General features: G+C 29.3%; 3 protein-coding genes across 3 annotated transcripts; 1 reads left to right on the top strand and 2 right to left on the bottom strand.

The window, feature by feature from the left end:
- The first annotated feature begins 556 nt into the window (after nt 1–556).
- On the top strand, nt 557–2,215 carry OCT59_022858 (uncharacterized protein). Its single transcript, XM_025308737.2, has 4 exons — nt 557–1,054; nt 1,137–1,424; nt 1,496–1,700; nt 1,844–2,215. Exons 1-3 carry the CDS (start codon nt 613–615, stop codon nt 1,642–1,644), a joined length of 879 nt encoding a protein of 292 aa, XP_025167158.2. The 5' UTR covers nt 557–612; the 3' UTR covers nt 1,645–1,700; nt 1,844–2,215.
- Nucleotides 2,179–2,767, bottom strand: OCT59_022859 (uncharacterized protein; the record flags this gene model as incomplete). The annotated part of the gene is made up of 4 exons (XM_025332796.2): nt 2,179–2,184; nt 2,256–2,311; nt 2,443–2,612; nt 2,676–2,767. The coding sequence occupies 4 exons, from the start codon at nt 2,765–2,767 to the stop codon at nt 2,179–2,181; spliced, it is 324 nt and encodes a 107-aa protein (XP_025167159.2).
- A 2,405-nt stretch (nt 2,768–5,172) lies between these two features.
- OCT59_022860 (uncharacterized protein) lies at nt 5,173–6,400 on the bottom strand (the record flags this gene model as incomplete). The annotated part of the gene is made up of 2 exons (XM_025328314.1): nt 5,173–5,818; nt 5,883–6,400. 2 exons carry the CDS (start codon nt 6,398–6,400, stop codon nt 5,173–5,175), a joined length of 1,164 nt encoding a protein of 387 aa, XP_025167160.1.
- Between the last annotated feature and the right edge of the window lie 7,923 nt (nt 6,401–14,323).

Here is a 14,323-nt window from a genome sequence, read left to right on the forward strand (position 1 = left end):
TGTAATTGTATATTTATATTTATTTTTACAAAACTGTATATATAAAGCTCTTTATATACCAAAATATAGTTAAAGAGGTATTATTATGTAGTAGTGTCTCAAACTTAGATAGACTTATATAGACATATTGTAAAAAAAACTTGTATTTCTGTTATTTTATTCGTTCTTTAATTAAGTTTACAATATTTAGCCGCAAAAAAAAGTTTTGAATATATCCATGTCCATTCAAATTAATTATGCTCCCGGTTTTTTTGTTTTAATAAAAATCTAATTATAAAATTATGCTGTACTTCGTCCGAATCCCGCACTACGATATATTGGTCTTCAAGTCTAAAATCGGGAGTGCTAATGCTGAATTTGGATATTTTCAGCCTGATAAACATATTTGCACTTCTATATTTCTTATTAGAATAATTTAATAATTTTCACGAGGCCGTTTGATGACATAAACGCTACATGCATTTATTTTTGAGGAAATTTATACAATTATAAACTTCTATTTTAGCTGTATTATTTATTGTATTGCACACTCGTTTTTACCTTTGCTCTCTTTTGCAAATTAGAATATTCAATAACTTGACAAGAACAACTATCTTAAACTCTAAAATAATTATGATTTCATTTGAAGAAATAAAGATGAAGCTCGATGTAGTACCAGTAAGACCGCTCGCAACGGCGATAATAATAGCAGCGCTGTATACGGGAAGTCGAGTTAATAATACAATACAATTTGGAGTACGCGCTTTTATTAGTATAATATTCTTATTAATTTTTTCAGCTTATGGAAGTTTAATAGCGATTATATTTAGTATAATAGGCAAAAGAGGGTTAATTAATTTTGTTACAGCAAGGACTTACGGATATTTTGCTAGTACTGCTGTAGGCATTTCTTTTAAAGTACAAGGTGAAGAATATTTAAATACACGACCTGCCATCTTCATATGTAACCATCAAGCTGCTGTTGATCTACTAGTGTTGGGAAGGATATTTCCTAAACATTGTGTGGTTGTTGGTAAAGCTTCTTTGAGATTTATTCCTCTTCTTGGAATGTTCAGTAAGTGAAAGCCTTTTTTTGATCTGGTGATACATATCATGGGATTTGCATGGTGACTTATGCCGCAGTTAATTTTAATTAGTGTCACTTGGTCATGCGGTATTTCTTGATCGAAAAAATCATGGTAGTGCAGTACAAGCGTTAACAAATGCTGCAGAAGAAATAAAGAAACAAAACACAAGTGTATTTATATTTCCCGAAGGTACAAGAGCAAGATTACAAGAAGCAGATTTATTATTATTTAAAAAAGGAGCTTTTCATATGGCTGTACAAGCAAAAATTCCGATTGTACCTATTGTGGTTGCTAATTATAGCGATAATTATAATTCAAAACGTAAAATATTTCGTGGTGGTGAAATTAACATCAAAGGTATTTAATTAATTATCAAAAAGATTTACAAGAAAAAAAATTGGTTTAACTTAATTTATTTCTTTTTGTAGTGTTACCGCCGATTGATGTATCAAATATTAGTATAGACCAAATAGATACATTAACAAATTCTACGCGTGAATTAATGTTGAAAACATTAAAGGAGATATCTCCATTGCATTCAACTCAAAATAACAACCCCAAGTCCTTAATCGAATGAAAGGCAGAAGAACATTTAAAAAGGAATTAACAACATAAATAATAAAAATAATAAGCGTAAGTGTTAATATTTTAAAATCAATATGATAGACCTAATAGTTTATTGAGTTCATTTACTATAACAGTTCCTTAACTCTTTTACTTTAATCACATTCAGGTGTAATATAATAATAATGGGTTTTTATTTTCGTAAACTGTAGAAACTATTATATAATGGTAACAGTGATAAATAATTATAAAATATTATTTTAGACATCAATTATCAGTATTTATGTGGGAATCTGGATTTTATTAATTCATACTTATTGTAATAAAAAAAGAACAAAAAAAAAGGTTAAGCATTTTATTAACTAATATAAAAAAGGATTTTATTAATTATGGAATACATGAAAATACAAAAATTTGGACTAAATAATCAGAAAAAGCACTTTTTTTTATCCAAAATTATAATTATCCTTGTAACACAAACATTTTAAAAACATAATTGCAACCTACCTATAAAAGATTGCCTTATAAAACAACTTATAATTTGACTTTAATACTAATAAAAAAAAGTAAAAATTCAAAAATCAGTTTTTTGCAATTATTTTGTTATATCTAGTAATCTCATACCCAGTTATTATATGCTGTAGCTTCAGTTGAGCTCTTCTTAGATTCACTTCTTTTGACTTTATTCGTATATTGAATTACACAAATTGCAGTTAATATTTTATTTATTCTAAACTAAACTAATAAGGTTAATAGTATTTGTACATCCTTATGTATTATATTCATGTTGTGGAGGCACGGCGTTACAAACCTTCGCTTTCTTCAAGATGATCATCATATGATGAATCATATCCTATAGTCTTATCAAGCATTTCTCCAGTTTCATTAACGGCCCAGTGCCAATCGTAATTAAGATCTCGATGTAAAACTGTTGTTAAGTCTGAATATTCTTCCAGAATTCTGGCCGCAACTAAAGCTTCCCTAGTAAATATGCAAAATTAAAGTAAAAGTAAATAGACAAAACAAAAAGACGATTGACCTTACTTTAATGGAGATTCTGCAAGTGATAAATTATATTTATTCTTGAATTTATCTGGCCAGGTATTGGCCTTATATTCCTCGTGGATAAGAGCCATCGCATATTGGATATCTTCGAGGACTGAGATGCCCGGAATAGATAGAACTTTTTGTCGAGCTTCAGCATATCTCTCGACACATTTGATGAGTTTCTGGTGATGTTCCTGTATTATAAAGGATGAAAGGATGAAAGGTTAGATTTAAATACTGATTAAATACGTGATTTCTTTCACAACTGGATGCTACCTTTTTTATTGGTTTGTTTTCCTTGTGTTTAATTATATTTTAATCAAATAAAATGTCAAAAGAGGTCAGTTAATATATTATGAAGTGTGAATAGTTCATAGTACTCTGTTTTTTCCCTTGTTTTTTGGCATTTTCTTTAATCGAGAAAAAGGGATTACATAATTAGTACACGATCAAGTGGCTTAGTCGATTATATCATAATTTTTTATCAACAATGTCCATTAATAAGGTGCACGAGTTTTTCAATCGCGAGCCTGAGAATTGGCCATTTCCAATACTCAAAAAGGTCCAAGGCAGGAACGAGCGAATAAGTTGCTTGAACTTTACAGACAGGCAAGTTTATTATTTTTTTTGGATAAGTTTTTGGTGACGTTGGCATGAGGACTTCAAGTCATGCGTCAATCAAGTCTTTGAAACAAGCTCCGAAGCAGTGTTGGGCGCAAGACAACATCTTTGAGAGTTACGTTTGAGACTTTGAGTCGACTTGGCACTTGCCCCACTGAGCATAAGACAATATCTTTGAGAATTTCTTACGTTTGAGACTTCGAGTCGATCTTGTGGGATGTGAAATCGGATAATGGATTTTAAAATGATCAAGAATATTACTAATACCAAAATTTATTTAGGTCCTGAATTATACTGATGCTCGAAATTGGAAGAAGGAAAAGGAAACTAAATCAGTCAGTGGAACATCGGTTCACTTTCACCAAGTTACGGATAGCTCAGTGATCGGGACCAATAGTGGATCTTTACCCAATCTACGCCCGAGCTTCTTATAACTTTCTTACTCCTTTTCTTTTCAAGAGCTTCTCCATATTTATAATAATATAAAATATTTGCTCTATTACAAATTAATCTATCTTCATAATATTCTTGATCTTTATTCATTACAGCCGAGGATAGATCTTTCACATCCTTTCTGCGATGTGCCTGTTTGAATGTCATGGGACATCTTTAGATATATTCGTCAGGGTTTCTTTAATTTAGTTGACATATTTACGATCTTTATCAGTCCACTTCTTGTTCTTAGCAATGGAAACTATATACCGGCCGGATTTTTCACTCACGTTTAATTCAACAACTTCTTTATCTCTCACTAGTATTGTTGCGAAATTACAAGAAATTTTGACCCTTGTCTTCAATAAACCTTCTTTACTTTCTTCGGCGACGACAAATTTGAGGCATTCTGCAAATATATATATATATATACTATAAAACTCTTCTCAATTGTTTGATAACGACCATTTAATGTGAGTAAAGTGTATTTTGGCATTGATGGTTAAATTGGCAACGCCATGTAAGCAGTTCGTCTATATTTTTATACTCGGTCGAAAGACATTCCCGTCCGTTACAATTCTGCAGTCATGCCTCTTTCATCCTGCTTTTGATAAATATAGAAAAATATTTTGTAAATACTAAATCGGCTTTAATTATTTATTATTAAATTTGAAGTAATTTACCCAAAAATTTTTAAATTTTGTACCCATTTTTATATACTACTACATGAGAAAATTTAAAAATTTACTGATTTTACTGGTTTTTTATTTGTTTTTTTCTTTTTAATTTAGGAACAAAAATATAATTTAAGTACTATCATTAGAAAGTGTTTCTTTCATTTTATCAAATTATTATATATAAATTTATAATATACCACTTTGAAAATTACAAAAATTTACCCTAAAAATCCTTTTTTACTTCAAAATTTACCCTATTTTATATCAAGTATTAAATCCGATTTAATTTTTATCTGAGCAATAATATATAATTATCTGGGATTCTAATTTAGTCATTTTTCTTCCCATCATATAGATCATATCTTCTACTATATGGATTATATCAAACTACCCTAAAATCAGCCATATCATTAATATGAACTTAAAAATTGTGTATTTTAGATTCACTTAACGAAAAGGAGAATTCTGTGAATTGACGTGAACTTACTGTGAAGAAGGTTGGGAGGATACAAGATTTTATTACGAGTATAGTGATCCTAAATATAGTTACAGTACTATAGAGATAGATTAGTAGTAAATTTGATAATTATTTTGTTGGCTATGTACCTTCTTTTATTACTAATAAAATTTTTGCACACAATAACTAATAATCTCTTTCTTGTAACAGGTAAATTCAGAACATTTACGTTATGCAAAAACATTACAAATATATTGGAAAGGAACAGAAAGAAAAAGGAAATCGACAAAATGCAACTGCTACATACTTAAAGTCGAATAAATGGCATATTCTTAAACCTTTCGAATTCTTTTTCATCATACTCCATACTTAATGCCTCATCATCAGATGAATCATATATTAATTCGTATTTTATTTCATTACCTATGATCTGATCGAGTTCCAGTTGAGCAAATGACATGAATTCTTCCTTGTACCTATCTGGAAGTTTCCATCGATTATATAACTTCTTATAAAACTTTTGTGATCCAGAAAAGATAATATTATATCCTTTGTCTCGTACGAATCTGATATACAAATCACATAAAAAACAAGTTCTCTTTGAAACTGCTATAAAAATCCTTTTCTCTTCATGATTCATTACGCTGGTCAATATGTTCAATATCGGGTGTAAATATATTTCATTAGAACTTTCACAATTCAGTTCCACATTTATGCCACCATATATATGTTTTAGATTTCTCTTTATCATAGAATCTTTCAAACATGCTTCCTTTAAATATCCATATTCTACTTGATCAACAAATTCTTTGACAATATCATTCCATGGTAAAATGGGTTGAATCATCACAACAGGATCCAATAATTGCAAATCCATATGAGAAAATAAGTGTGTATTTTGTTTTACATACAAAATTTGTGATACCAAACAAAGATTCAACGCATGATCCCACCTTTCTGATGCGTTTTAGAAAACTTTTCGGGGTTGCAGGATCTTTTTTTGCTATGTAATAATACTCGCAACAAACAGTGGATATAGAAACTATTTTCTCATCATTGTATATGTCATCAACATTGATTCTAGTCTTAACAAACTCTAAAAAAGACTTAATATAATTTTCATCTTTATTCTCGGTTATACTTTTCCTAAGTTTATCTGATCTATTCCTGATTATTTTAGAACAGTAATTCAATATAGTTGAAGATAAATCTATCATATCCTCTCTGCTATGTGTCTGTTTGAATGTCATGGGAGCATCTTTAGATATATTTGCCAGGGTTTCTTTAATTTTGTTAACATATTTATGATCTTCTTCAAGCCAAACACCATCCTTAGCAATGGAAATTTCACACCTGTTGGATAAGACTCTCAAGTTTACTGCAACAACTACTTTATCTTTCACTAGTATTGTTGCTAAATTATAAGAAAGTTTGTCCCAGCCAGATGGAACAAATTCATTTAAACATCTTTTACCGACAGAAGATTTAAGGCTTCTAGCAACACACAGTTTACTATAAAATTTTCTCTCTTCCATTACTCTTAACATACAGTAAGAGCAGAATATACATATATCCTACAGGAGTTTAGGAGTCTAGGTTACGTTAATGGCTTTTTTTCTTTGGCTTATAATTAATTATTACAATAAGTAGTAGAAAAAAATGAACTGCTAAAAAAAACAAATCTGGACTTATTTAATTTTTTCTGACCCTTTTTATTGCAAAGTCTCTAAGTAATTATAATTAATCATTACAATGAGTGACTTATAATTAATCTACATACTGTATGTTGTGACTCAGATTGATTCTTACCTCAGATTAAAACTCACGCTGCATGAGATCAACACCAGATCACATGTATTACATATATGGTAATTTTACTATGTAGATCATCATATGTATATATATAATTCATCACATCCTATTTGTAGTTTTAATCTGAAGCATGAGGCATAACATATATATTCAATAACTGTGTTATTACGTTATTATGCAGATGTAGCTTTAATTAATATATAGTAATTTCTCTGTAAAATTTAATATATAAGTGACTTATAATTAATCATTACAATAAGTTTAATCATATTGGTAAAGTGATCATGTATTTGTGCATATAGAATATACATATTGCCAAAAATATATTAAATAAATCCCAAATCCCAAATTAATTATGACATCCCAAATGTACAAATCCCAAATTATTATGGCATCCCAAATTAATTATGACATCCCAAATTAATTATAACATCCCAAATTAATTATGACATTCCAAATTAATTATATAACATTTTAAAATAATCTAATATTCCAAAATAATTATGGTATTTCAAAATAATTATAATATTCTTTTATATTTTAATTTTAAAAATCTAATTTCTTAATATAATTATTGTAATTTTATAATTTTAATTCAAATTTTAAATAAATTAATTAAGATATTTTAAATGTATAAGTCCTAAATTATTGTAATATTTCAAATTAATTATATTATTTTAAATTAATTATAGCATTTTAAATTATTATAACATCCTAAATTAATTACAACATCCCAAATTAACATCCTAAATTAATTATGACATCCAAAATTAATTACGACATCCCAAATTAATTATAGCATTTCAAATTAACAAATTTATTTATATTTATAGATTATCAAAATATGATTATCAAAAACATGATTATCAAAAATATGATTATCAAAAATGTAATGATTTTATAATATGATAATTTTGTTATTAGTCAAATAATGTCAAATCGAAAACTAATCAGGTGACTAAATTCCATCCAATTAGTCCTTATTTTTTTAAAATTTTCATCAATTGGTAAACCTGATTGCTGCCAAAAGATGGTGCAAAAGGAAAATACTTGGGTACCAATCAGGATATTTAATAGAGTATCGTATAACGCTACGTACAGTATAGTATTCCAGTACTATTCAAAAAAGTCTGCTTAGATTGAATAGTACCTGGAGGATACTATAGGAGGAAGGGATACTATTACAAGGAGGTACTGTATGCAGTGCTAAGCGCTATATGGTACAATCAGGTATTAATAATTATTAATAAAATATTTACTATTTGACATATCAGTATACCGATTGATAACTTTTTGATAAATTTATAACAATAAGAAATCTTCTAATTGCCATACATTTTTATTTAAAAATTTACAAAAATTTACGATTTATTTAAAATATTTAAAATATTTAATATATTAAAAAAATCAGTTTTATTGAAATACCGATATTGCTAAAATTGTTATTTATATAATTTGACTACCCACTATTCACTGCTGATACTACCATATTCAGAGGAAATAACACTAACACCTTTTTTATTTTTATTTTGATCCTCTTCTTCGTTTTCCTGATTTTTGTCAACTTCTTGATTTTCATCAACTTCTTCTTGGTTTTAATCTTCTCCATCTTGATTTTCATCTTCTCCAGTCTAATCGATAGATTCTAGTTTTCATTAGCTTCTTCTGAAGGAGAGCATTTATTCCTAATATATTTCTCGATAAACTGTTTTAGGGATCTATTGTAGCTGTTTTTAGTCCATTGTGCATTGATTTCATTAGTTGTGTAATTATTATACTCCCAATTTCTTACATATTGAAACTGCACTACAGTCAACTCTCTTTATAGTCACACATTTGGGACAGTCCATATTTGGTAATTATAAAGAGATGTGACTATATAAAAAATTTCTTATATTTGTATATCATAATTCCGGCCAAAAATTAGCATAATTTTAGCCAGAATTATACTTAAAACTTTATTGTATCGTAACTTCGCCAATATTAATTGTAAAGAGATGATCTTACCGCCATTCGATTCGTCTTGATGAGACGGTTCTAATGGTATAAAATATGTCGAAATCCAATCACTAGATTAATTTCCGATATTAAAAAAATATTAATGGTTTTTGTGTAATAACTCTGCCAATATTGATTCTAGAAAGACGATCTTACTACCATTCGATTCGTCTTGATGAGACGAATCTAATGGTATAAGATACATCGAAATCCAATCACTAGATCAATTTCCGAAATTAAAAAATATTAAATGGTTTTTAAGTAATAACTCCGTCAATATTGATCACAGAGAGATGAGCTTACCATCATTCGATTCGTCTCGATGAGGCGATTCCAACGAGCTATAAATCGTCTTTTTACAATTACTAGGTACCAAGAAATCTAGCAAAATGTTAAATGGCGCAGTAAACGTAAATCAAGAAATATTATAATGCTGATGTTTAACATTTTGTTGAATAACTCGTCAGCCAGTGATCGAAAAAGGATAAAACTGGGTTGGTCACCCTATCTCAGTGGTTAGTCACTGAGACCCTCATTAAGCCTGAGTATGGTGAGGTCGCAGGTTCGATTCCCATGACCACGGAAATAAAAAGAATTTTACTGCGGGCCTACTGACTTAATAGCGTGAAGGTACAGGGGATTAGTGTAGTTGGACTGCATCATGGTGAATTAGTGTGTACGGTTAGGCTGCACATTTCAACTAAGGGTCATGGTGTCCTTCTAACGTTCCCTATGAGGCCATTGGCATGTGCGCAGTCCTGTCCAGAGGGGTCGGCTAGCTATGCGTAGAGGGGGGACCCCACAATCGGGTGGTCGCTACTACGATACCGCTTGGGGTCAGTAATGGCTAGATGGTTGTTCTAGATGGTAAAGCTGAGGGTGCAATGTCTTAGTGGTAGTTAGACCTTCTGTTAGGTCTTAGACCAACCAAGGTGTTCGTGCGAGAACAGGTAGCATGGCTATGGGGTTCGATTCCCTACTCCTCGGCCTGGTTGGTGATCCCTGGTGGTTGATACCCACCATAAGGGGTGATCCTGGACAGATGCCTGCTACTTCCTGTCCGAGTGGTCACTACAAAATATACCACTTGGGGTAAACAACTGTACTATCGGTGCTGGGTAATCGGCGGCAGAAGGGGCTCGAGTGAGCTTTCGACTAAAATGGTGGTATGGAAGGTACCTAGATGGTTGATGTTACCTGTCGAAAGTCCTCCATGAAAGTAGATGCTCTCTAAAGGTCGTAAAATAAATTGAGTATCAGTATCATGCAATGGGTATAGGATGAGTAGGCGGCGTGTACCTAGCTTCAGATCAGCCTAAAATGGCCCGATGGGGGATGTCTTCTATAGTGGTGCTGTTACCTGAGGGAATTAAGTCTTTCGGTTTAATGGTTGCCCATTGAAGATGATAGGACGCAGACCCGAGATTAATGCCATAGAGGCAATGGGTGGTCTGGCCGTAAACACTTGCAAAGAAAAAGGATAAAACTACCACCATTCGATTCGTCTCAGGAGACGATTCTAACAAGGGCTATGATACATCTTTGTACGATTATTAGATGCCAAGTTATTTAATATATTCTTTATATAACTGCGATTATAAACGGTTCTTTTTAATATAAGATTTTTGAGGATAGGTGTGATAGTGACTATAGATAGATTGTGACTATATAGGATAGATTTTAATAATAAAGTGTTTTGAACATTCAACTAGTGTGACTATATAGTAGAATGTGACTATAACGGGAGTGACTATAGAGGGAGTTGACTGTATTAACATAATTTCAAAGAAATATACATAGTTATACAAATAAAAATAGTATTAAATTAAAATACACCGATTGGTAAAAATTACTCAAATACTTACGGAAGACAATTTCCATTTAAGATCTGGGATGATGATCTTACGTTTATTTGGATTGTTTTCATTGGTCTTTAATTTTTCTGAACTGTGGTATCGATTTTTAGTCTGAACAGATCAGAACTCGTCATTATAGAATTTATCTACCAATCAGTCCTTTAACGTGGTTAGTTTATCGATGATTTTTAATCTTCTTTTACGTTTTTAAATAAATAATAGGAAATATTTATTAATAAGAAAAGGTAATATCAAATAAAATAATTTAATATTTACATCACTTCATTAGAAATTTGCATGCCACCTTCTTATATCATTTTCTACTCAATTTGCACTTCGTCTTGCACTAAGAAGTTCCTGCCGATGACGTTCATAAATGATATGTTTAATGACGCCATCAGTCACCAAGAAGAACTTCTTATTAATTAATTTTTGAACAACTGGAATGATATTATTCACTTTTTTTTGCTGACTTTCAAAAGTTCTTTTTATATTTAAATTTTTATCATCTGGAAGTCAGTCCATTCATATGGATAGATAAGAAAAATTGGGCTTAATTTTATATCACCATATTCTTTTGTGTGTAACATAAATCATAAGATCTGGTGGCTTAATAAATTATATTAAATCACAAAATAGGGGTATCTTCAGGACTTTAAAAATGATTTTGAATATTAACAATACTAGTAAGCAACTCATCAACTATATAAGGAATCTATGAGTGAATTTTATAGTAAGCAACTGAGTTTAATATCGTGTTACTTTTAGCTTAAAAAAGACCTTTTTTTTATTATAAACTACGTTAACTAATTTTTTTGGGTTAATTATTTCTTTTTTAAAAAAAAAATAAAAAATATGTTAACAATGTCAACTCTAAATAATACGCTTTGCAATACATTAAAATGTAAAATGTGTAGACAGATTTATAAATGACATTCAAGTTTAGCTAAACATGAAAAATCCATTAAAGATGCTAATACTATAAAGCTAACAATATATGATTTGCCTAAAAGAGCAATTGAAGAGATGTAAAAAATGATAGTTTATCATATAAAAGAAAGATTGAAACAGCATTCAAGACATGCTGGAAATGTTCACATTATGGTTAATTGTACAAAGAGTCAGTTTTTTAGTGTTTTAAAGGATATATACATAATTATTATTCAAAAACGGGAATTTATAAATGTATATTTAAAGGTGTTGATACTTACTCTACTTTATCACTTATATTGAGAGATGACAATTGGGATGCTAAATATTTTTCACAGCATCAGAAAACATTTGTTTTATTATACTAACTACCATTAAATTCAAATGATCTTGATCCTTTTTGAGAACCAGATCCTTTTCAAAAATTTGATCCTCTTCAAGAGCTAGATCTTCTTTAAGAACCAGCAGATTATCTTCAAAATCAAACTAAAAAATGATGGATTCACAAACCAAAACCTGTACAAATTATTATTGGATGGAGAAAAAAAATAAAATCAAATGTGTATAATATTAAGGATTTATTTTCATAAATTTTACAGTTTTAGTGTTTCATCATGTATGAAAATTGTTAGATGAACATGAAAAAGAGTGATAATAATAAAAATTTAAAAGATAAAATAGATAGAATTTTTTTTTTTTTTTTTTGCAAGGTAGTGCAATTCATGAGTTTATTAGTTATATGGAATTACAGATTTTTCTGCTATAAGCATAATTAATCTATTAAAACTTTGAACTGGGTTCTCATCCTATAGATTGCTTCCATACAATATAAAATTCACCTATATTCTTCTATAGTAGCTATCAGATTATATAGGATCATTATTATCCTATGGCTTTAGTATATGCTTTTACTACCTTCTAAACAAAAAGAAGAATTATATGTGTATTTATACATCTTGATATTATTATATATCTTCCAAATTATCCTATTTCCTTCTCTAATAAACTGATTATATACTGTCTTGTTTTTTCAAAAGAAATTGACCATTGTTCATTATGTTTGAGAATTTTCCTTCCTTTTAAATCATATGTATTACCTTCTATTTGCTGAGTTGGAGTTCATTCATATGCAATACGTTAATGTGCTGGTATTTTTTTCTTTAGGTCTTGTTTCTTGATCCCTTTTATACATTCCCATTCTGTTACTAAGTTGCAACGTAGTTGCCAAATGATTCTATAAAATTCATTAATAAAAATTTCTAAAAACAAAGTAGTAATTGTTAGTGTAGCTTTTTCTGACTTAACAATAGATTTGAGTTTCTATATTTTTCTTTTAAAAAGAAGTTCCTTATCACTGGTAAAAAAATGGTCTATCCTACACATATCCTACACATATCTTACATATATCGGGTACTCAAAATGTAGAAAATCATACACAAATAATACACATATCATACACATATCGGGTACTTATATATATAGTATACCTATCAGGTACCTGATATATGTATGATATATATATTAGTACCCAATATGTATATGATATGTGTATTATTTGTGTATGATTTTCTACATTTTAAGTACCCAATATGTGTAAGATATGTGTAGGATAAATCATTTTTTTACCAGTGATTAATATCAATTGTATAAAAGGAATAGGTAACTCCTAATTTGAACCTGTAATATAAACAAAAAAATTCCTATTTCATGACATCAATTGTTACAGTATGTCCTTTTAATTTCTAAATTGGCTGCATCTTGAGTTGGAATTTCGTTGATTATTATATCCTTCATTTCACCAATATTATCATCTTGGTATGTGGATTTTTCATGCGAAGTAAATGTATCTGGCATTGTAATGGGTGTGTTCCATAACTGAACATCATGTTCTGGCATAACCACTGTTCTTGATGGTTGTCACGAGAATCTTTGAACGTGTTCACTTGGTTCACTTGGTTGAAAAGTTGTTGTTCTTCCATGGTGTTTGGCATTAGCGTGCTGTCTCAAACCGCTGGAAGTTGAAAAATATCTCTTGCAAATTTAACATTTATATCTGACCATTTTTCTTTAAAAATCAATGCGAGTTTAGAAATTAATGCAGGAAAATTTTTTTAATTAGTTTCATGTGAGAAATATTTATGAAGATTTACTTTTGGTATATTTTTTTTTTTACTGATTATCAAGCGAATATAAATTTTACTGATACTTGATTATTTTTGTTTACTGAAAGATAATTAATTTATTTACTGATTAGTAATTAATTTTTTTCATTTACTGATATTTTTAATTCAGAAGTAACTGATTTTTTAAAAAAATTCTGGCAAAACTTTTAATCTTACCTAATTTTTCAATTATTTATAATGTAAGAATTTTTTTATTTTTTTCGGTTGGCTGAATCGTCGCAATAATTAATTTATTTAATTTACTGATCATTAAATATATTTTAATTCAGGAGTAACTGATTTTTTAAAAAAATTCTGGCAAAACTTTTAACCTTACCCAATTTTTCAATTATTTATAATGTAAGAATTTTTTCATTTTTTTTCAGTTAGCTGAATCGTCGCATATTTTTACATTTATATGAATCTTAACATTTTTTTTTTTCAATTTTTTGAATTAATTGTTATTTGAATTTTTCTTCACAATATTTTTCCTATACGAATTTTACGAATTTAGAATTTAAGTGATTATAGCGTCTAAAAGGTCAAAAAATGCAAAAAACTCAAAAAAAAAAAGCAAGCACTTGACGTTCCTGAAGGACAAAGAAGAAAACAAGCACTTGATGTTCCTGAAGGACAGAATGAAAGCCAATAAAATATATTTGCACAAATGTTATTAGGTAGTTAGTTGTCAAGATGCTGA

The sequence above is a fragment of the Rhizophagus irregularis genome, chromosome 32 (assembly GCF_026210795.1).
Source record: "Rhizophagus irregularis chromosome 32, complete sequence".
Lineage (NCBI taxonomy): Eukaryota > Fungi > Glomeromycota > Glomeromycetes > Glomerales > Glomeraceae > Rhizophagus > Rhizophagus irregularis.

What these genes read in the sequence shown, in the direction of transcription:
- OCT59_022858 (XM_025308737.2), top strand. Translation starts at nt 613, where the DNA reads ATGATTTCATTTGAAGAAATAAAGATGAAGCTCGATGTAGTACCAGTA. An exon ending in TCCTCTTCTTGGAATGTTCA is followed by an intron (nt 1,055 to 1,136) that starts GTAAGTGAAAGC and finishes AATTTTAATTAG; the next exon opens with TGTCACTTGGTCATGCGGTA. An exon ending in TGGTGAAATTAACATCAAAG is followed by an intron (nt 1,425 to 1,495) that starts GTATTTAATTAA and finishes TTCTTTTTGTAG; the next exon opens with TGTTACCGCCGATTGATGTA.